General features: G+C 39.7%; 1 protein-coding gene across 2 annotated transcripts in view; it reads left to right on the top strand.

The window, feature by feature from the left end:
* The first annotated feature begins 9,179 nt into the window (after nucleotides 1–9,179).
* The window catches only part of PAPSS1 (3'-phosphoadenosine 5'-phosphosulfate synthase 1), a 49,923-nt gene continuing 36,039 nt past the window's right edge, over nucleotides 9,180–23,063 (top strand). The window contains exons 1-4 of one of the 2 annotated variants that reach the window (XM_068403087.1): nucleotides 9,180–9,388; nucleotides 16,355–16,469; nucleotides 19,974–20,209; nucleotides 21,552–21,690. In XM_068403087.1, the coding sequence (XP_068259188.1) occupies nucleotides 9,329–9,388; nucleotides 16,355–16,469; nucleotides 19,974–20,209; nucleotides 21,552–21,690 (550 nt within the window). In that variant the 5' untranslated portion in view covers nucleotides 9,180–9,328. Of the gene's footprint in view, nucleotides 9,389–10,295; nucleotides 10,361–16,354; nucleotides 16,470–19,973; nucleotides 20,210–21,551; nucleotides 21,691–23,063 lie in introns of those variants that run through there. The other variant, XM_068403089.1, reaches the window with a different exon arrangement.

Raw genomic sequence — 23,063 nt, 5'->3', positions numbered from 1 at the left:
TACGTGGCTTTAGTAGTTCTGGGTATTCCTCCAAAACTTATGTCAAAAGGTCTCATACTGAACAACAAATAACGGAGGTATAATGTATAAATGACTTTTCCTATTCCCGCATGCATTTCATGATCCTTATCCTGTTTTCTAACAAGCAGACCATACTCTTCTGGAAGCCTTTAGTACTTCTTCAGTGGTGGTTCTTATGAAGCTACCTTTCAAAGTTTAGTGATTCTGTGGTAACTCGCCAATCTATCTTTTAGTATCCTTGTGTACAACACTTGTAGCTTGTAACACTTTCATACAGAATGTTTTTTTCCATCTTTTAAAGTTGTTGTGGGCAGCATTCTATTTATGAATTATCTTGGAACTTGGTATTTCCATTTAGAAAAAAATAGAGCTTGAAATTCTCTGTATTTGCCAAAACTGCTAAAGACAACTAATATAATTTTTCTTAAAATTTCTTTAGAAGAAATAATTCCTGGGGTAAACATCAGTTACCTTCTTAAAATGTGCCATGTTTTTTTTTCGAAAAGAATAGAATAGAATGGAATGGAATAGACTATTTCAGTTGGAAGGGACCTACAATGATCATTTAGTCCAACTGCCTGACCACTTTAGGGCTGACCAAAAGTTAAAGCATGTTGTTAAGGGCGTTGTCCAAATGCCTCTTAAACACTGACAGGTTTGGGGCATCGACCACCTCTCTAGGAAGCCTATTCCAGTGTCTGATCACCCTTGCGGTGAAGAAATGCTTCCTAATGTCCAGACTAAACCTACCCTGGCCCAGCTTTGAACCGTTCCCACATGTCCTATCACTGGATACCAGGGAAAAAAGCTCAGCACCTCCCTCTCCTCAGGAAGCTGTAGAGAGCAATTAGGTCGCCCCTCAGCCTCCTTTTCTCCAAACTAGACAAACCCATAGTCCTCAGCTGCTATTCATAGGACATGTCTTCCAGCCCTTTCGCCAGCTTTGTTGCCCTCCTCTGGATGCCTTCAAGGACCTTCACATCCTTCTTAAATTGCAGAGCTCAGAACTGCACACAGTACTCAAGGTGAGGGTGCACCAACACTAAATACAGCAGGATAATCACCTCTTTTGGCTGGCTGGTTATGCTGTGTTTGATGCACCCCAGGATGCGGTTTGCCCCCTTGGCTGCCAGGGCACACTGCTGACTCACGTTGATCCTGCTGATGGACAGCACCCCCAGACCCCTTTCTGCGGGGCTGCTCTCCAGCCACTGCTCTCCCAATTTATACTTATGCCCAGCGTTACTCTGTCCTAGGAGCAGAATCCGGCATTTGGTCTTGTTAAATTTATTCCCATTAATCATAGCAAACAGATAGCCAGGCTGCTACAGTTGTTTCCAACAGGTGGGTATGCTTGTGATACAGCCCTCTATTTAGCTGTCCAAAAATCTTTTCAAGATGAGATAGATATTTTTCTCCTAAACATGTTATTCTTAGAAGGTAGATTTGCATGTTGAGAGCAATGAATTATTGAAAAGCACTCTAATGGCTCACTTTCCATTTGCAACAGATCAAATGACTGAAGAAGAAATTGTATTACAAATATTTCGGAGAAAGGGCTTTCCTCATTAAAGAAAATTTCTTTGTGTTCTAATGACAAAACCTATTACTAAGCTAAATGATGTACGTAGTTAGTAGCAAACAGAAAGTGGTAGACTACCACTGGTATTCTGGTAGCTGGTGAGAAAGCAACTCAATAGCACAGTGACATTAGAAATTACTTTGCAAATCTTTATGTACAATTTATTTACTTTAGTTGAAAACCATCTACTCTCTCGGAAGGAACTTCCCTTTCAACAGTTGTGATTTGGCAAAAACAGTCCTAGGGACATTATGTCCTGGGATTGTTGACAAGTGTGAAAGTCCTCTGTATGTCCTCATCCCTAAGAAAACAAAGTGTAGTCCACATTCACTTTCGTTCTCAGCTTGTCTCTCCTACTAGGATCATAGCTAAGAAGAGCTGGTCCTTCTTTGGCTTTAGGGTAAGAACTGTTGCATGTCTCTTCTTAATCTTTTGCTCACCTGACAGGAGCTGTAACTGCTCATCCTTAGTTTTCTTCTCTACCTTCCTGCCTGATAACCTTCTTCTGTTCCATTCCTAATCCCAGAGTTCCCACCAGGTTTAGCTTATTTACAGGATTGATGCAAGATTTCTTTTTCCACAGAATGTCACATCCAGAGATGTGGAAAAAGAAAGAAAAAAAAGTAGTTTTCTTCAAATGTTGAACAAAGACTTTAATAGGAACAGAGAAGTCACCTTGAAAGTTATCCTGTCTTTAGTTTTGCTTCACTAGAGTTCCCTCTGTCTAGAGTTTCTCAGTCTTGCTCCTCTCCTTGTATCTGTGAAAGACTGATACAAGATGAAATTATATAGTACCTAAATTTAAAATAAACAAAGTTATATGGAAAATAGACATTTGTCATATAGATAAATATTTTTGAAATTTTGAACATTGGAATTAGGACCAGATTTTTTTAAGGGTGTTAATTACCTAAAGACACAGAGAAGCATGCAACAAATTATTGAGGTTTCTCGGTGTATGTCTAATTCCCAATCAAATTAACAAACACTCCTGAAAATGTCAGCAGGCACCTGCGTCTACCTACAGTCACTACATACCTATAGAGTACATAGATAGTCAGTTATCTTCAGAAATACAGTACTTAGCTCTCTTGTAAAGTTAATTTTTTGTGCTGTTAATGACAAAGAACAAAATAAAACAAATAAACCACAAACGGGATAATCACCAAACTGAAAGGCAGGAGCCTGAATTATTTCTTATTCATTGAATGACCTCTAGTGGTCGTCACAGCTTTTACAGCAGTTGACATGCCAGCACTCGGAACATTCTAGAGGAGCTGTGCATTTTTTTGCAAAATATGGAGCATGAAGATCAACTTTTTCAAAACTGTGCACTGTGCACTTTTGATGTACACCTGGAAGGCTACCTTGTTTCACTATTAAAGTCATATTATTTCATTTTACAAAGTGAGCACCCTGTGAACTCTGCAGCAGTTTTGAGCCACAGTTCTAGTATCTGCACTTGCCCCTTGCTGTCTCTCTTTGCTAGCCAGTACCTCCCTCAATCTACCTCTCTTGAACTTTTGGCAGAGACAGCCTTCCATTGGACAACACAGTGTTGCTGTGTATCCTGTTACCTTGTACGACATCTATTCAGCTTTTCAAAACATCATTGTATTACCTGGAACTGGCCACCAACCGTCGTCTCTCACTTCTGAACACTGACGGCACATGGAATATGTTTATCTGTCTAAAGAGCAAACTCAGCAGATGGAATACTGGCAACATAATTGGGAAGAGAGCTCTAATCCTCAGTATTGTGGGACATGAAAAGAAATCTGAGTTGAACATTCAGCAGTATGTCAGAAAACAAATGGTATTCTCATCACCCGGGGTTTTTATTAGCATTTCTGCTGATCTTTCTGTGGCTTCTTTAAACAGCTGGGCCAGATTGTTCTTCTGCTGGATGTACATATCAGTCCAAATATTAAAGAATTTATTAAAAACTTTTGCCAAAGACAGAGAATGGGTTCCCAGAAATATCTCCTCTATTCCCATCTTTCTCAAATATAGGAGTTATACAGGACTTCCTGCATTTGCGTATTTTGAATGTAGATGAGCATATCTTGCCTGCAAACCCAAGCTGCATTACAGGTGAAGTATCCACATGTTAATTTCATTTACCTCAGGTAGCTTTTGGTGGTCATCTTTTCCACTACACAAACTTGGTGACAAAAGAAAAATAGCATCTCCAACAGGAGACCACTGAATAAAGTAATTTATGGTGAAGAGCCATTAGAGATTGCTTCATGGTCCTTCTTCCAGTGTTGAAAAATACTTGAGAAGAGCTTGAACAAAATGCTTAATCTGTTTAAAAGGCATTCTCAAGTTCTCACTTACCAGAATGGTGTCACAGAAGAATGATTTATGTGAGAAATAAAGTTCGGAAACAATCCTGACAGAACAGCGATGAGTGTTTTCTATGTAGGCAGCATTCAACATTGAAGATGGTATCTTTCTCAAAAAAAAAAAAAAGCAAAACTGCAGACAGCCTGCATGACTACCTGAGTTACACTGCTATGGGTATTTTTCAAGAAAAATAAAATTGAATACATGCCTCTTTACATGACCATGTCATGACATGAGAATTTGATCAGCATGCTTACCAGAGGAGCAATTCCAGTATTAAAGGAATTTCTACCCTAACTTCTCATTTTATTGAAAGTGACTACAGCTGGTGGATTCTAGAGAATGCTTCATTAATACTGTTTTTATTCCTACAGATAAGAGAACATGCATCTTAAAGACAATATTTATAGATAAGGCATTCCTGGGTTTGTATATCAGTCATATACAAGTAGATGGTCAGTCTTTTAAGAGCAGAATAGTTTGACTCCAGTCTTTGTTCAAGTCTAATTCAGACATTCCTTTTGTGTTATAATTGATGCCTGGAAGCTACTCAAATAATCTTGTCTATTTTTTAACATCCTAAAGCTTGATTTAGCTCTGTTGTTTCAATTGACATCTTGGGGCAGATTGCCTGGTGAAACACTATATTAAAAAGTAAATATCAGACATCATAATTTCTAATATTATAATTAAATGAATAAATTTTCTTAAAAAGCTGATTATTCCCCTGCAAATTTGTACATTTCTTTGGAACATAACCTAAGATGAAATCTTCTCATCTTTTTCCAAATGCGGTCAGTAGCTCAGATTTTACTGGAGACTGAAACTGTATGGTACCCTGTATCTCTCTGTTTGATAATGTTAAATAATGCACATTGGGACTCTTACTATATGTTTAGGGTTGATTGGTATTAGATAGTATAACTGGCTATGCAGAAGCTAGCTCAGTAGAGAATTATTTTCTATGGCATTATCCCTGTGTAGAACTGAAAGGATTTCCCTATGAGTCAGTCTGGTCAGCATTTCCAGATGTATAATTTCCTCTGGGCTCTCGGTCCTTCTTCAGAGATATTATGTGGGGGCAGGCTGCTCTGCTTAAGACTTTATCTGTGCTCAAAGCCTGTTTTTCTCAACCTTCAAATCAGAATCCAACAGTTTCTTTAACTAGTCCCCATGCTGCCTATAAAGATTCTAGTAATTTCTTTTTAACAAGTACCTCAATTTTTATGTAATTTCCCTTTTTTCAAATTAAGCACAACAGTCGTGGACGTTTTGGTTTTGTTGCTCCTGCAAGAACGCTACATGCAAATTTATTATGGTCATGTTACAGAGTAGCTCTTTGACAGAAGTATTCAGCATCACAATCAACTCAAGAATACTAAATCCTGGTGGTTATTCCAGAGGTAGAACGGGTCCTCTTCTTGGGGGCTCAGACTAGCCAAAGATTTCACTCATAATACAGTTTCTGCCGTCATTCTCTTACCAGACCTTAACGTTTAGTTAGGGCACAGGCATACAGCACATTAGCTCCATAGAGAAGGGTTGCAGGAGCACCTGCTGTCATGAGAACAGTTTTTGATCTGAGGTTGGAAGCAGATTAAGAAATAACAGCAATTCATCAGGGATTGTTTATTGATTTGATTTCACTAAGGGCTCCCACAGAAATTTGCTTTTCAAGTTCAGAAAACACCTGGCTTGGATATCTAAATCAATCCATCATGAAAGATTTCAGGAAAGTGGAATTGGAACTTGCCCCTTAATAGCCACACAGAACTTACACATTACCTTACAAAGAATTTGTAGGCTGTTAATTTTCCCCAAATATTTGTATAAATTAACATATCTTTGCTTCCTATATTTAAAGAATGCTTTTCTCATCTCCCTTTTTAATAGTTTAAGGAGGTTAAGTTGTTAGAGAGGAAAACTGCATGGGCGGGTCTGGATGGACTTATATGTCGAACTTCTGAACACCAAAAATACACTTACATTTTCACTGAAACAGCATTGACAAGAACGGATTAAATATGACCTATGCTTGTGACATTAGCCTCTGTAAAATATGTAAATATTGGTTATTGCCTGATATACCTCATCTACAAATGTGGCTTTACAATATACTTAATATTTCACCATACTATATATGCATACGTATGTATACATTATGTTAGTGTAATCATAAAAGGTGATCTGTTTTAGGAATTGCTGTTCAGAAATGGTTTTTTATTACCTCTTAAGATTATGTCATCTCTCTGACCACCAGTGTCCATGCAGTCAGATTTCACTAGTATATAATCCATTCATCAGGCTTTTAGCAATATTTTGTGGAAGGAATCATGCAGCTCCCTGCCTTCAGTGCGTTTGGGCAGGATTGTGCATACATCTTGATTAATACAACTGCATTTTCTTCTCTTGTGATTTTCCAAACTGTAAATACCATTGCCTAAAACTTCACCTGTGCTCAAAGCCTCATTTTCTGAACCTTCAAATCAGAATCCATCACAGTTTCTTTAGAAACTAGGTGGCAAAAAAAATCCCACGATAAGATGGAACTTCTTGCTGGCAGACAGCTGACCAAGGCAAAACTCCTATGCAGACCGTTTAAAAAAATCCAGTGTGTGTTGCTCCCAGTGTGTATTAGAAGGGAGCCAAATGTACCTGTAAGAAGTCACTTGCATAGTTAAGTGGGCTGCCTGTGTTTTTTGATTTAATTTACAACTCTTGCAAACTACAGTCTTCCCACTATTGTCTCTCAGACTGCAGAATGAACAGTACCAATCTGTATCAATACACTTAGAATAAAGTAACAGTAGAACTTTAAAAAGAATGTGATCACAAATAACATTTAGAATTACTCTTAAGCCACATAAAACAATGTTGTGCAAAGCACAGTTAACCAAGCGTGCCCTAGACATAACTGAATAGTCAACAGGGGGAAGCCCTCAACCCACTGTTCCATGGCAGTATGCTGGTTCTCTTTCCATGCTTGGGAGAGCATTGTGTGAGAGATATTGCTAATTAAAATCCAGGCCCTGCCTCTGTCACTGTTAGTCATGGTCACAATGTCTGTATACAGCCAGGGACCATCTGTTGAACAGTTACTTGCAGGGCAGCATGCTGTACAACCTTGTCATTCAAGTCAAGCCTAAATAAATAACTGCAATTGTTGTATTTCTTAGTTACGTTGCATTAATTCTGACCTTCAAATTGCCTGAGGGCATTTCTAATTATTTTCTCTGATTTCAGAGAGGTCATCTACTTTGTGTAAGGATTTTAAGTTTTTAATCTGAATTTCAAAATATGCTTTAAAACCAACACCTTAGTATCTTTGGAAGGATGCCTTTCTGATATATCAGGAGTAAATATTCATCCACAAAGAGGGCCTTTTTATTTCCTGTTTAAACTGTCAGAGAACAAACAATCTACACACAGATTGTAAATGGGCTAATATTTTTACAGTAAATGCAACTCATGTTAGTACAGCACCATTTCCACCTTAAGATTAGCACTTAAGCGCTAAAGCAATTCCTTTCTTGAACCAATATGAGTGGACTAATATTTATACAGGAAATGTAACTCCTGTTAGTATGGCATCAACTCCACCTTAAGATTAGCACCCGAGTGCTAAAGCACTTCCTTTCTGGAAGTAAGAATCCAAGAACTTCTGGTTCTAAATTCACAATACATTTATTCACAAGACATTTCCTAGAAGGCAGCATAGGATTAGCTTTGTTTGTTGGGGAAATCCTTGCAAGGTAGGCGATTTAAATGAAACAATCCTTGCCTTCCAAGTCACTCATGACTACATCACCACCAGTGCCCACTGTGCTGCTTCTAGGAGGGTCATCACCTCCAAGCTCAAGCTTTGCAGCAAAGCCCTTGTTACCAGAAAATAGTAACCAAGAAAACTCTCCAAACCAAATGATAGTTTAGAAAGCTGACATTGTGTTTATTGCAGCGCTGGGTGCATGGGGGATCTCTCCTCCTAACATGCACACCTAAGAACAAAAGCACACTCATTATATACATTATAGAAAAATGAATATTCATACAATTCCAAGAAAAGCCCACCTATTTCAAGGAACCTTATGCATATGCTAATATATTATGTAATTGTCTTTGCGCATGCGTACTAAATTGGGGAAGGGGTCTTGGGTGGTCTCTGGGGGTCTCTAGTGGTCATAATCCCCCCATAGCGATGCTGTCCGCTGTATAACCCTGCTTCTGTGCAAGCGTGGTCGATGCCTTTTTGTTGACACATGCAGGTGGCTCCAAGGAGAAGATACTGTTCTGATTCTTACAGGATTTATCTCTTCTCCTGGCACCAGAGCTTGTGAATCAAGTCAATCTAGACACTACAAAGATGTTGTTCAGAGTCGTGTTTATCTCTGTCCCTTCTTTATAATTAGCGAGGAATTTAACAGAGACCTTGGATTCTCTAAGACTAAGCACAAGCAAGAATCTGTGACGACTAGAACTCTGTTATCAGTCCCAGAAGCAGACCCTATCTACAAAACATGCAGTTAGCTTCAGAACGTACTGTTATTTTACATGAAAGGAAAACTAATGACAGGAAAGTTGATTCTGTCTAAAGGTTACACAGGGTAGGCCTCCTAGGGCCTGTAGGCCTTTCAGGGCCTACTCTGAGGCCTGCTTTTACTAAACCGTCTGGTATCACCCTGTCTTTCTTCAAAGGCAGGGGAAGGAGCGCTCTGCTTTGCCTATGTCTTTAGCTTGCCACGTCACCGTAAAACGAGACAGCCACTTCGCCCCCCCTCCCCAACTTTTCCTGATGGCTTCAGGGGCAGGACAGCCTCTCCTCCACCTCTGTGCCGTAGCTGGAGAAGGCGAGGAGCTGCTGGGTTACTGGTGCCAGCTGCGCGATCCTGGCAGCAGCAGCAGCAGGCAAACGGCCTCTTATTGCTGCAGTCGACTTCACTTCCAAACGCGTAGGACTGACTGCGCAATCCACAGCACCGCAGGCAAGAGAGAATACCTCCATAACGCCGCCCGAGTGTAACGCTGTAGCGCTGAGTGGCCGGGAATGAAGCGCGCTGCCCGGTAGCCGAGCGCCGGGCCCGCCGCCCAGCAGGGGCAGCAGCGGGCTGCAGCGGCAGCGGCAGCGGCGGAAGTGGCTGTCCGGCATCGGCGCACGCGCGTGGCCGGGCTCCGATCCCCCCCCTCCCTCCCCCACCTCCCTGTCTCCCTCCCTCCCTCCCTCCCGGCGGGCTCCTCCCTGCACCACCTTGGGCCAAGCCGCGGGCGGGGACGCGCGCACAGCACAGTTCCCCGGCGGCAGCGGCGGCTGCATCCGCGTCAAGCATCAGTGGGGAAGGCGCGTTCTCCTCCTCCCTTCCTCCTCGCACTGCCCCCGCGGCCATGGAGCTGCCCGAGAGCCAGTGCAAGAAAGTCAAGCTGAGCAACAGGGTGCCGAGCTGGGTGAGCGGGCGGGCGGGGAGCGGTGCGCCCCTGGGTAGGTGGGCGTAGGGCGCGGGCGGGGGAGAGGAGAGGGAAGGAAGGAAGGAGCGGCTGAGCTCCGTGGTGATGTGGCAGTGGGCGGCAGCCGGGACGGCGGGTGCTCCCTGCCCCGCTCGCTGCCGCCCGCCCGGGGCCGGGAGGGATGCGGGGCGGAGGGCGCGCGCGGGCTCCCTGAGGGCAGCGTCGCCATGGAGCCCGGCAGGGCCGGCCCGGGGGCGGCTGCGCCCGGTGCCGGTGTGCTGGTTTTCCGTCGCTGCCCTCGGGAAGGCGGGGGCTGCCTGTGGGGAAGGGCAGGAAGCCCCTCGGAGGGGACCGGGGGTCTGGGAGTTTCATCCCATCCTGAGCCCTCAGCTTCCAGCGTTCTGGAAGAAGGAAGACTTAAGAATGCGATGTACAATGTGGCCATTCATAAACCTGGGTTGGCCGAAGACTGAGGTTCTTTGTATGGTGGGTGTTATGTGGAAAACTGTCGAGACAGGGCTTAAAAAAATCTAACTAAAGCTTCATTCTTGTTCATAAAGATGGGGAAAGATCAGTTTGCAGTGAAGACCAAAATGCAGCTATTTAGAAGGTACACTGCAGGCCTTTGAGAACATTTGATACTTTTGATGATGCATGACAAGTGAAAAAAAAAAAAAAAGCATGATTTCTTTCAAACAATGCTGAACTGAAGCAGATGAGAGATAGGGCCCAGAAAACATTTGATATGAAAGTAACAGTGTAAAACAGTCTTTGAAGTCTTGCTGTGAGTAGTACAGGCCACAACTTTCTTATTAAAATGACAGGTCTATTAAAGAAGAAGAAAAGAGTCTCACAGTTGCCTGGAAAACAGGCGAGTTGGTGTTGTACTAAAGAGCGTTCAGTAGATGTTGTGCCTGTCCGAGCCTCTTCCCTGTGTACAAGTTCAAACTTGTTTACATAAGAGAGTAATTGGTAAGTTACATTCTTTCAATTTCTATGAGGAAAAGACAAAATCAGATGTTGCAAAGATAGTGAAATAGATCCTGTCTGGGTGGGGGTAACAAAGTATTCAAAAGTTATTCTGTATCATTTAATTTGTCAGAAGCAAAGCCAAGATGGATTTGTCCAAACCAGGGAAATTATATGTTAAAAAAAGTTAACTGACATTAGCTGTTCGCTAAGTTCAGTTGAGGTTAGCAACCCCCTCTATGTTACGTGGCAAGCAGAGGAAGTCTTCCGCTTCTCGCTTTTTCTTCCAAAGACCTCAGCTGAAATGCTCTTTATAACCCAATAAGCTTCACCAGGAAAAAAAATGCTGCTGATTCACATGCTCCACAGCCAAATGTTCTGGCACTTCCGACTATGCGTCTGTTCAGCTGAGAGCAAAGTCAAAGCAGCCTATTATACCCTGATGGAACTGGCAGCAGCTAGGAGAGTAGGCAGAGCCTTGTCCTCCAGACTTTCTCTGGGCATCCAGCAGTATCCAAAATACACCTCTGTCTGTGGAAATCGCCTTGCCAAGCCCACCTCTGAGCACAGTAAACTCCAAGTTATAGAGCAGCACACAACATGGACACAAATATTGCCATTACACTAGCTTGTTATGAAGTCTTGTGGAACACTTTCTTTAGTGTAGCTCGAAGTCCTAATACGACTGAGGTGTTGCATCATTTTGCATGTAACTCCTAACAAGAACTCGCTCCAGTTCTTGTTTCTGAGAGCACATTCAGCAGAGACATTTCTGACTTCGTTTTTGTCTGTTCCTTCTGATGCCAGCCAATGACTCCACTCCAGCACTGGTGAATAAGCTGTCTCTGCTTTTGGTCATGCTGTTACTGCAGAAAGTGTCAAGTGAAGATATATTCCTTATAGTATGGTTATTACTGACTTGCTTGTATCCATGGTACTGTAGAAGATTATGGCTGCTTTCTGCTGATGTGATTTTTGAAACTGTCCCAGCATTAGAACATCTGGCAAAGATGAGCTAGTCTGTAAGTGGCAGGAGAGCATGCATTTGGCAGATCGGGTGGTGCTACATGCAAAGGTGTTTAGATGCCTTATGGTATCAGTATCACTGTGGCAAACTGGGTTCTGGAGGGCAGTAGTAAGGATAAAAGTAAGAATTTTTGTTGTAAGTAGGAGAAAATGCTCTAAGCTATGGCAAAATATGGATTGGTCAATTGTTAGGTTTTTAATAACTGTAAAGCATCTTGTTCAGATGTAATTTCTGGGCTTGCCCTTCTTTCCCAAGCACACTTGTCCAAATCAAAGCACAAATTTTCAAACCAGAGTTTGAGAAAGTAGCTATTGGAAGGCATTCCTGGCAGATCTTTTGATGAACAGGTCCTGAAACCTCATTTAAATATGCGAACAAACGAACTCTCAGGTGAAGTGCTATTGTTTTAGCTTCCATGGTAGTTGAATTTTTATGTTAGAATTGTGTCTGTTCTCCTTGCTTGTTTTTGTATGTAGACAAAGAAAATGGGCAATGTTCAGTCTGCTTGAGTTGATGTTTGGCTATTGGGGGGAAAAAGAAACTTATCATTTGGTTGAGTTATCAGTGCTGAAGAATGAATGTCATAAAAATGTGTTGTTATTGGGGTATCCCTGGCTTATAAGAGGCACATGGTGAGCAAGTTAGCAAATGGCCTAGCAAATATCTGAGATGACTTGGAAATAGGAAAGGCATTAAAGATAAGACTGCATTTCAGAGGTGATGCTGGATATGTTACTATTGTTAGCTCATGGGAGTTGTTAGCTTGGAGTATCAACACTGTCGTCTTGGAGCAGAAGAATATGGAATTAGTCACAGCTTCTTGAGTATATATAGAATCATAGAATCATTTTGGTTGGAAAGGATCTGTAAGATCATCAAGTCCAACCATTAACCTAACACTACCAACTCTATCACTAAACCATATCCCTAAGCACCACATCTACTCATCTTTTAAATACCTCCAGGGATGGTGACTCAACCACTTCCCTGGGGCAGCCTGTTCCAATGCTTGACAACCCTTTCGGTGAAGAAATTTTTCCTAATATCCAATCCAAACCTCCCCTAGCACAAGTTGAGGCCATTTCCTCTCATCCTATCACTTGTTACCCGGGAGAAGACACTGTCTGTTAACGCTGAAACAAATAAGCAATAATCTTTCTTTTTTTTTTTTTTTCTGCTGTCTTTTGATCTTGGCATTGCAACTTGGGTTTGCTCTTCTTCATCTGGATATCTGATCTGAGTTCTTAACATCAAAGGTGTTTGGCACTGATAGTCAGATTTGGCTTTGGAAAAAATTATAGTTGCAATTGGGCAAAACATCAAGAATAAGATAAAAAAAAAAATATGGTTCAGGCCTATCTCAGCAAATCTTTGCATAGAGAAATTGACAGAGTTAGTATTTCCTTTTGGCCCCCATCTTCTTTGTTTCTTCTGTTCCCATAGTTCTTAGATGTCTGTATTCGTTTCCTGAGTCAACTACCTGCAAAGCTAAAAGGTTACCTTTATGCCAAACCAAGTAAGCTGCTAAGTCATCCTTCCTTGCTCGCTTATCATTACAGCTTTTCAGTGCAGATCTGTGAAAGGCTTGTTACTTTAATAATCCATTTTTTTTATCTTCAGTACAAAGATATTAGCCTATTATGGCACTTCAGATTTCACGTGAGAAACAAACTAGCGTAGTTGAGGAGAAGAAAGGAAGGGTATGTCGGCATTCTCAGTTGACATTACTGTTATGATGAAACACAGTGGACTGAAGCATTATTTCTATTTAACGTGGTGAGTAGGAGGGAGAATATTAAAATGCAGTGTTTGTATAAGTAGTGCGGAAGCACTTAATATGTAACACAGGGTGGAAGAAATATTTTTGCGAGCAAGTCAGAGAGGAAATTTCTGATTGCTGTAAAAAAAGCAGATAAATAGGCCTTCGAGATTAATGCCCTTTTTTTCATTAGCTCGTTTATGAAAATCTAGTGTGTCCTTTCAGTAGCGACTATTATAGTGAATGTAATTAGGCTAAGAAGTTTAAAATAGCTTTTTTTAACGAGTACTTGCTCATCACACTGAGTTTTTCTGTTACTCATTTTCTTATGTTTCATTTCTTTTAACATTGATAAATGGATCTTCAAGGTGAGCGATGCTTTGATATAGCATAAAAGGAAATGACTGTTCTTTATTTCTGCTATCATGTTGGATGGTCATTTAATTTCATCAGTTGATACTCAACAAATTTTATGTACAGGAATTTGAGGACTGGCTAAATAATTTAAGAGCACAACCAATGTGAGCCACTGTTTTCTGCTCCTGAGTATTTTTCTGTGCCACATCAATATTTGTAGTAAGTGTATATATCAGGCATAGTAATTAAAAACTTATGTTGCTGAGGAGCCAATGTTCAGCTTTTGGTGCTCTGTGGTGGCAGTGAATCATCTAGTAGCAAAGTGGACGTGATTAGGAAACATTACTAGGTTTTTTTTTGCGGCAAGAGAGAATGACTTGCTAAATTATTAACTCTTTAGAGCACCTCTATAAAAAGCTGTTTTCTATTGGAAGATAAGGAGGATTTTGCTACTACTTTGCCCAGGAGTTGTACTGAGCTGTCTTGTTTGTGTGCATGCGCACATAAACAAAAGGTGGGGCTGCTGGGGACGGGTGTGTTTTTGAATGCATGTAGACTGTTTGGGCACTTTAACCTTTAGTCTTAGATGCCTGCTTCTGAAGTACAGGTGGATTATTGTCCTACCACTATGCTTGCTGGCTGCGCTGTTGCACTTGTGTGCCTGTACTCTAGCAATCTGTTGGCCTTCTCGTTGCTGTGATTTGTCATCTCTGCTAATTCGTTACTTTTATGGTTTTTCTTTTTTAAAGTTGTGTCTTTTTCATCATTTAGGAATCCCTCTTGCCTGCTTCCTCAGGGTTTCATGTGTTTTGTAAGCCTAGTGCAATACCCTGATCAGTTTCATTGCCGCTTTGCTAGTTCTGGAAAACAAAGAAAACTGATGTAACTTACTGAATATGGACTGGAAGAAATCTCCTTGGATGAGACATTTGACCTCCAAAGTATTTGAGTCTGATAATAGACTCATTGACAGGAGTCAAAAGCAAAGCGTGTGTGGTTTTATGTTTTAACGTAAAAGAGATTCCTGAGACAGTGGCATGGGCACTGTGCTTTGAGACTGTATTCTGTTTATCCAGTGTCTGGTACAATACAGTACAACTGGAATTAATGAGAAAGAACGTTGCTATTAATGTAGTGGTTTGAATTGCTGCGTACGTTCATTATGCACAGTGTATCTTTCTTTTATTTGAAGGCTAAGTGCTGAAATCTTTTGTTGTTTTTAATGCCACAGTTTATGCGTTTGCTCGCTGAGATCTCTGATTTTATGTAGCGCATAACTGTTTCTACTATAAGAAGAAAGACTTTGATTTTTTGACTTTCTGACTTCTGGTTTTAGTTAGCTGTATTTCACCAACTTTGTGTGTGAAACAGCTTTGTTTTAGGAGAGAAATTATTTGAAGATAACACGATCAACAAGTGTAACTTCATTTTGTATGTTTATAACCTGTTTGCATGTGGTAGTTTCTTATGGGTTGGTATTCAGTTTTCATCTAATTTTAGATGCTGGACTGTCACCTCTAATTATGGAGTTGTATTTAAAAATTTGAACATCTGTTCCTACCTTGAGTTTCTGTCTGTATTAACTATGACCCCAGCTGTGTATAGAAGTGGGGACATAAAGTCACAAAAGTTCATAACTTCCAATTAAGTTATAGATAAACTTTTGAAGTGTTTTTCTACAGAAGGATGATGTAGCAGCAGTTCTCGAAGCCACAAGTAGAACCATTTTCCTGTTAACCCCGCTTTGTGGTGTCTCTCTCTAAAACTATGAACAGCTCTCTGCTAGTAATCGGTAGATGAATATCCTCCCTTCTTTTTTTGATTAAATGTCATAAGTGCTTTACTTTCCAGGTAGCACTGATACAATGATGAAAGAGAAGATAGTGCAAATCTCTTGCACTATGTTTATAAGCAAGAGAAGTCAAAGCAGCATTACATATACCACTAATTCCCCCCCCCCTTTTTTTGTAAGCCTTCTCTTTTGTTTGATTGTTCGTGCTCTATATGGTTATCTAAGGTCTTGATCTTTTATGAATAAAGTTCATATAACTAGATACCATTAAAGCTTAAGGGAATGCTGAGACCGATCTTCCTGTGGGTTCCCTCGCCTTTGATCGTGAGACGTGTTTGACAGCAGTGTCATCTTACTTAAGATATTTGTACAGCAGCTTATTATGATGAATAAATAGTTTTAAGAAAGTCTGTAACTATCTTTGTTTTAATTAAAATTATTTTACAAAAATCCCATCTTTTAAAATAGATTCTTTAATAAGTCGCTTAGACATAGTACTTTCTTTAAACACTCAGAATATATGATAACTGTCTCAATTCTGGAGACTGAAGATATCATAGTTAAAGGCAGAGTGGTTTGGAGATGTGTCTGCTGAACTGGAAGTTGGACCAGACATGCATAGTTTGCAATGAAAAGGTCTCTTAAGAGTTAAAAATGAGCCAGTGTTTGGCTGGTTTATGACAAAAACCTTTAGCTCAGAGAGAATCCATTTGAACTTCTTAGATTTAAATGGCTTGAATAGAAGTCAAGTCTAGCAGCTCTAGCAGTTCATCTATGTTTTTATAGTTGATTTTTCTTAAACAAGTTGTATCTGAAAGTAGTAGTTGACTAACCTGGCAATCCCAAGTTTCACAGAAGGAGCACAAGGGCTGTGGTTTGCTATGGGTGGCTTTTCTAATTTCCTTTGTGTCCTTTGATCTATGCTGCAGTTGATGAATTGGGTATTGTTTTTACTTCCATTGGTCTGTCTCCAAGTCTTTCTTTGTGCCTGTGAGTAAGTTTTAGTATGCTTTGCCAGCTCACTCTCTCAGAAGTTAAAGACCTAATCAACTTCTTTTACAGGGAATGCAGAGGGCAACCAATGTTACCTATCAAGCTCATCATGTCAGCAGGAATAAGAGAGGCCAAGTGGTAGGAACAAGAAGTGGTTTTCGTGGATGCACAGTCTGGTTAACAGGTACAGTCACAGATTTCTGAGGATCCTTTTGTTTTAGTTAGTCTTCCGAAAAGCTACTTAGCTGTACCTCCTTTTTTTCATGCAAAGTTGAATGTTTGTGGAATCCAAGACTTTGATGCAGTTTTATTGCTATTTTTAGGTAGACTAGCAAGAAATTGCTCTGGGACAGATAGTAACTTGAGAACATATTTTGTTCAGTGCTCTAGGAGCATTGTTTATTTGGCACTGTCTGCTGCTTAATTCCGGTTGAGTTTTAGAGTGTATGGGTATTTTTTTTTGTGTTTTAACCAATTCTGGCTCTTCTTACTTTCCCTTTTACCTATTAACAAGTGAAACCTAACTTTTTTAGAGTCTGTGTTTCTGAATCTTTTCTGTAAAGGTCTCTTCTCTTTGGAATGCTCTTGTCTCCTTGGACTGAAATAACATTTCAACATAAACCTATGCCTTTGGACAGCACTTGCATGTTGAGGCAATGCATACAGGGAGTTATTTTTGAAATCAGCACCATGTTTTTTTCACTGGTTTGTTTTGATTGTAAAAAGAGGGGGTAAGTAAATTCTGGAAGACAGCTTCATTTCATAACCGTGAGGGGAGTTTTTTGTTCTGTCTTTCGAAGTTTCTGGAAGCTTTAACATATTTCCTTTGGAGTTTTTTTCAGTTAAAACTGAAAAAAATAAAATAAAATAAAATGTGTTATTTAATTAGCTTGTAAACCATTTAGAACACTGTGGTATTGTGATACAAAACATCTTCACAGAGTATTAGAGAAACTTACTACACTAAGTAAAATTTGTTTCCACTAGTGTTAATGAGTGTGTGTGAAAGGTAAAGCAGTAGTTGATAACAAATTGCTGAGAGCTATTCCAAACAGATTTGGTACAGTAGCTTGCTGTCGTATATTTCTTTGGTAAAAGAATGGAGCCCTTTCTCTCCCTGTTTCTGTCACGTAGCTCCAGCCTGTCTCTCAATGCTCAAATGATCTGGTAGGCTGCCTTTCTGTTTCTCCTGGTAATTCATTAATATCCTTTTGAAAAAGGTCATGATAAAAATGTTTTCTCAGTTATCTACATGGCAACATTCTCCAATCATCATTCTTTTTAAACAAATGTAATCTTAATGCTCAATTTCCTTTTTTTCAGGAGGAAGAAGGGTGGTAGTAGAATACAGAAAAGTAGGCTGTAAGGCATTAAGAAGAGTGTGTTGGGGAAGCTAGGTTATTGAAGATGTTTGAGCATTAATGTTAGGGAGTGAAATGGACTGTAAATATTGAAGTAAGTAATACTACCCATTCTAGAACTGCGCAAACATGACTCTTGAAAACTCTGCTAGGTTTTAGAATAAAAGCTGAAATGGTGGTATATTCCTTTCAAGATTCTCTCATCTCACCAGCGCTCATGGGGTGAGAGTGTATGGAGAGTAATTTCAGAGATCACTTTTCATTTTTAAGCTAAGTTTTATTTGACAGCTAAATTCTAATGAGTGTCATGTGCTATCGAGTACCAAAAATATGGAAAAGCATTACTTTCATGTGTAAAACAATATGCAATTTTGAGAGTGTAAGTTACTTTAAAGACTTGTCAACTCAAAAGCTGTTTTTAAAATTCATTATTATATAACCTTAACTTTTGCATTTCATTACACGTTGGAGACCAAATGATGTGTGAAAAGCTAGAACATTTGAGTGAATAGCAAGCTAGATGTGGGGACAAAAATGGCAAGTCAAAGACTGCATCAAGTGAAGAGTAAATGGTGAAGTTGCTGAAATCTTAGTTTGGACTGCCATGCTTATTTTCTAGGATGGAGGTGTGCTTAATGGCTGCCAAAAGAAGACTGTTCTGTTTCCAGCATTGCTTTTCTTCTCTTGTCTTGCACAAGCTTTAGTGCTTGCCCAACCCAACCGTGAGCTGATTCAACTTGCTAAATCATCAGTGAACTTAACACAGCCTCCCCACACACACAGAAAAGGTGGGGGGGAAGGTGAGGGGGGGGGAGATTAGCAAACTGAGTTGGCTAATGGGCACCAGAGGTGGCAGAATAATAGAGGTAGGATGGTGTAAGTGGAGAGGGGAGAGGGCGAGAGAGGAGGACATCCCCTTTTGGAAGCTGGTTCTGGCCTAAGTCATAACATTCAGCTTTATCCTGTAGACAGGTAAGCACTGACACCAGAAACTTCAGTTGTCCAAGAAAATGTAGATATTTTTTGTAGATGGTGATACGTCATTATTCACAACTCTGCAATTTTTTGAGAGTTTTGAGTGTGAGCCAAACCATACTGAAATCTGTGAGATGGATGTGGGGGCTTTTCTTGAGAGAGAGAGGTGTTGACTTAAGTTCTTATGCAGGACTCATCCTGGGATACACATTTTCTTATGTTTTCAGTAGACTGCTCTGGATCTTCTGGATATTTAACTGAGTGAAGGAGGAACCAATGCAATGACTCCTCTTCTTTAAATTACCCTAAAGTATTGCAGGTGTCAAGGTTTCCTTTGCACTTTGTGTTTTCTTAGAACATGCTTGTTAGCATGATTGTAATCCTTTGCTGTAAAGGTCTTAGAAGTAATACTAAACTGCTGGTTTTTGTGATTTTTTTTTTGCTTCTTTCTCTGAAAGCTAGAATAAATCTTAACTACCACTAATAAAGGTTAAAACATTTTTTCTTCGCCCACTAGTGCTATTTTTTTAGACTACCATTGCCCTTATTTTTTTTTTCTTACTCAAAGGATTAATGTCATCTTATGAAGATTTGAGTTTTGTCTCATTTAGGAATTGATTGCTCTGTATAAGCTGAAGCATGTGCTCCAGATAAACTGAAACCTAGTCTGGAAAATTATTTAAATGTATTTCCCATTTAAAGGAAACAGTAGACTTTTTAGTGCCAGCAAGACTTCTCAATTGTTTAAAGGTTTGTTGCAGAAGATTCTGAACTGGCCTAAAGTTTAATCTTAAAATTGTCTTTGCTTGTTGCTAATGCTCTCTTGTTAGTGGAGCATGACTGCTGTGTGTGAGTCTTGAGTGAGTTTTGTTGTGTGTGTGGTGTCTAATTCAGTGCTGTTATTCTGCAAGGAGTAAGAACAGAGTGTGTTTTGATCTGATCCCATTTCTTTTGTTGACTGAAATTCACTTCAGTGTGAGGTCTTCCTCTTCTGATGTAAATGTAACATCTTAACTCTCTGTTGGGTTTCTGAATTTAATTTGCTCAGGTAAGAACAACTGCAAGCAGCAGCACTGGGGAGTGTGCACCACCTCTCTAAGCAGCAGCAGCTCTCAAGGCCCTACTCTTTTATCTGCTCCTAATTGCACACTTAACTTTGTGCCTTACTCTCCCTATACCTTTTATCTGTGTAAAAGGCACTTGGCTTATATTGCAGGTAAGCATCTCCAAAAGGCATTGCTGCTGATGCCTGGCACTTTGGGCTTTTCATACTAGCAGTGGTACATGTACTACAATTTGCCCTAACTTGTTTCTGTGCTTATAATATATATTTATATTATTGAATATTCTAGGTCTATCTGGTGCTGGGAAGACTACAGTGAGCATGGCACTGGAGGAGTATTTAGTATGCCATGGCATTCCATGCTACACATTGGATGGTGACAATATTCGCCAAGGCCTTAATAAAAATCTGGGTTTCACACCAGAAGACAGAGAAGAAAATGTCCGTCGTATTGCTGAGGTTGCTAAACTGTTTGCAGATGCTGGTTTGGTGTGCATTACTAGTTTCATCTCTCCTTATACTCAGGTAAATGTGAAAACCCTCTAGATAAAGTATAGGGAAAATACAAAATGCTAAATGATTTTAGTTACAGAAATCCCTTGCTGAACTCAGCCAGAATCAAATGCTTGCTTGTTTTTTTAATGACATTGTGCTTTCCAGAGATGATTACTCAAACTTCAGAAACATTAATCTCAAATATAAAAAAGTTTACATTAGTCCTATAACTGGAACTGTCTTTCAGTCTATTAGGCAGAATTATTAGCCTAATATTGGGAACAAACCCAAATGATACTCCAAGAAAGAGTCTTAAAATTAGTGTCTTGTTTGATCCATGTAAATTCCAGTACTTTATAAATATGAAGACTAGGTATACGCTTAACCTGAAGACTCGGTTAAACTGTTTTTAAAAGCGACTTTTTCTTCAGTGAATGGATGGTGTGAGCAGTATTTTTACCAAGTGACGTAAGGGAAAAATGTTTAATTGCCCATAGCTCTGTTTACTTTATTTCATGCTGTGTATTCAGCATGACATTAGATAATACTGAAAATTAAGCTAAATCCATGTTCACATTGTTTTGTGAAGACTTTTTTCATCTGTGTATGAGAACATGTATGGGAGAGACAAAAAGGATGTGTGAGCACCAACTAACTTGAAGAATGACCCACAGGCTGTAGCTCAAATGTTTCACAGCGTGAGAAGGTGCTATTTCTTTTGTTATAGTGGTACAAACAGTGCTTCTGATAATAATTTGGGGAACTCAAGATCGTGCAGTAAAATAGGAATCTTTAGATATGAGGAAAAATAACCATATTTAGTAAGAGATGGTGTTAGTGGATTTTTTTGAAAGTTTTTTGTTCTCTAAATGAAATTCACCAATTGTTTCAATGCTTGGCAAGCCATACAAATAAAATAATATTTGGAGTATGCAAGTCTTGTCAGATTAATTAATGTAGAGAAACCTGGTGCTCTGGAGAGAAGGGTGATCATGTCAGGAGCAGCAGGTAATACCTCCTCTGACTTTAGTGAGCTGGGCAGATGTAACTGTTGGGGATGTAACTCCTAAGATAGAGGCAGGTATAGAAAATTCAACACTCTATGCCTGGGTTTGTGTTGTTTTTTTTTTTAATAAATCAGGTTAATGTAAAATATCTCAGATCTTCATGTCAGCTTTTACCATGTGATGGACTTTAGCCAAACTGATGTAGCTTGCAGGGCATCAGTTGATCAAATCGTGTTTATTTTTTCAAACTTGGAAAACTTGTTTACATTTTACTATCAGCTTCTTTAAAATGAACTTCAAAAGTGGAAAGACAATAATAATATGTGGGTGCAACCTTTTAGGGTTTTTCTTCTGTTTTCTTTCAGGATCGTAATAATGCCAGACGAATTCATGAAGGGGCAAGTTTGCCTTTTTTTGAAGTATTTGTGGATGCTCCATTGCATGTCTGTGAGCAGAGAGATGTTAAAGGACTCTATAAGAAAGCCAGGGCTGGAGAAATTAAAGGTGAACCTAGATGTAGTCACATCCTTTCTACATAAGTGAAACATTGGTGTAATTTGACTCCACATAAATGGGTATGCTCAGGTCTGTGAGTATACCACCCTTAAAAGCAGCATGGACTGGGGACGGGACCAAGCAGAAAATTGGGACCGACTCCTAGCTCATGCAACTGACTAGTTAAATGCACAGGACAGTAAAAGGGCAAAACTGGCTATCCTCACATCGAAAAACCTTGAGCAGATTACATGGCTTGTATTGCAAGCTCTTATGGTTGAGATTAGTCTCTCTCCTTTGTGTGTCCATTGACTAGTTAAAAGAAGAGCCCGATTCTCTCTAAACTCTATAAAGACTTTAGAGCATTAGTAAGAGTTACTAACTTCTTCCAAAAAGTAAAACATGATCACCATCTTTCTGTAAAGACCATTAAGAACACTTCTGAAGAGACTAACTTTTACTTTGAAATTAGGGTTCTATGCTAATGCCTCTGTAAATGTCCTATCCCCACACTCAGGTCGAGATTTAAGTACAGCCCGCAATAAAAAAAGCTTAAATATGTGGTCACTCATTGCAAATATTGTTTCAAGTGCTTCCTTGCTCTGTTATTTTATAGTTTGTAGAGGCTGATGGTAGCACTTTTTACCTGTATTAAGAAGCAAAGCAGTTTTTAAAGTAATCACTTTCAGGGGCTGAGTTTGCAGATGCTGTAATGATGAACTCACCATTAATCAAAAGTGATATAAAATTCAAGAAATCTAAGACATTCCACATGACTGGTTGCTTGATACTTCTAGTACTACCAAATATATCACGTGAAGACCAGGAATAAATAAGGCCGAACTAAGGTTTGGTCAGAATCAAAGCAAGATGGCTTGAGATGGCATGATACAAAGATACAGTTCTGTACAGAATCTTTTTGTGCTATATAACTTCCTTAATATTTTGTTAATTTTACAAGCCCCATAATGGAATTGTGTTACTTTAGAAGTGGTAGTCAGGTATACAGTGCCTGAGTAAGCTACAAGTGGGTCTAGCAGTGGCTCTATCTTATGACCTATCTGGTATATGAAGGATGAAAATTAAATGAACTTGCCTGTTCACAAGGAATGTCAGCAACTGTTATCTTCGTTTTCTCTGGCAATAGTAATGGGACACTTTCTTTGCCCCCTATTCCCACTGGTCCAGTAATTAGATACTTATAAAGTATACAGTTTTTGGAACAGATGCCAGCCTTTCTTTATCACATGGGGTAATGCAGCAATTGACCTTTTTCTTAGATGGGGAATTAAGCTACTAATTTTGAGAGTATTTGTCTGAAGTGAAAAACTCGAATTTCAATGTTTGCATTTGCAATTTTAGGGGATACAGATATTTAGTTG

Source organism: Nyctibius grandis, chromosome 6 (genome assembly GCF_013368605.1).
Source record: "Nyctibius grandis isolate bNycGra1 chromosome 6, bNycGra1.pri, whole genome shotgun sequence".
NCBI lineage: Eukaryota > Metazoa > Chordata > Aves > Nyctibiiformes > Nyctibiidae > Nyctibius > Nyctibius grandis.
The sequence above is the reverse complement of the archived record's forward strand: the minus strand, read 5'-3'. Positions and strand labels throughout refer to the sequence as shown.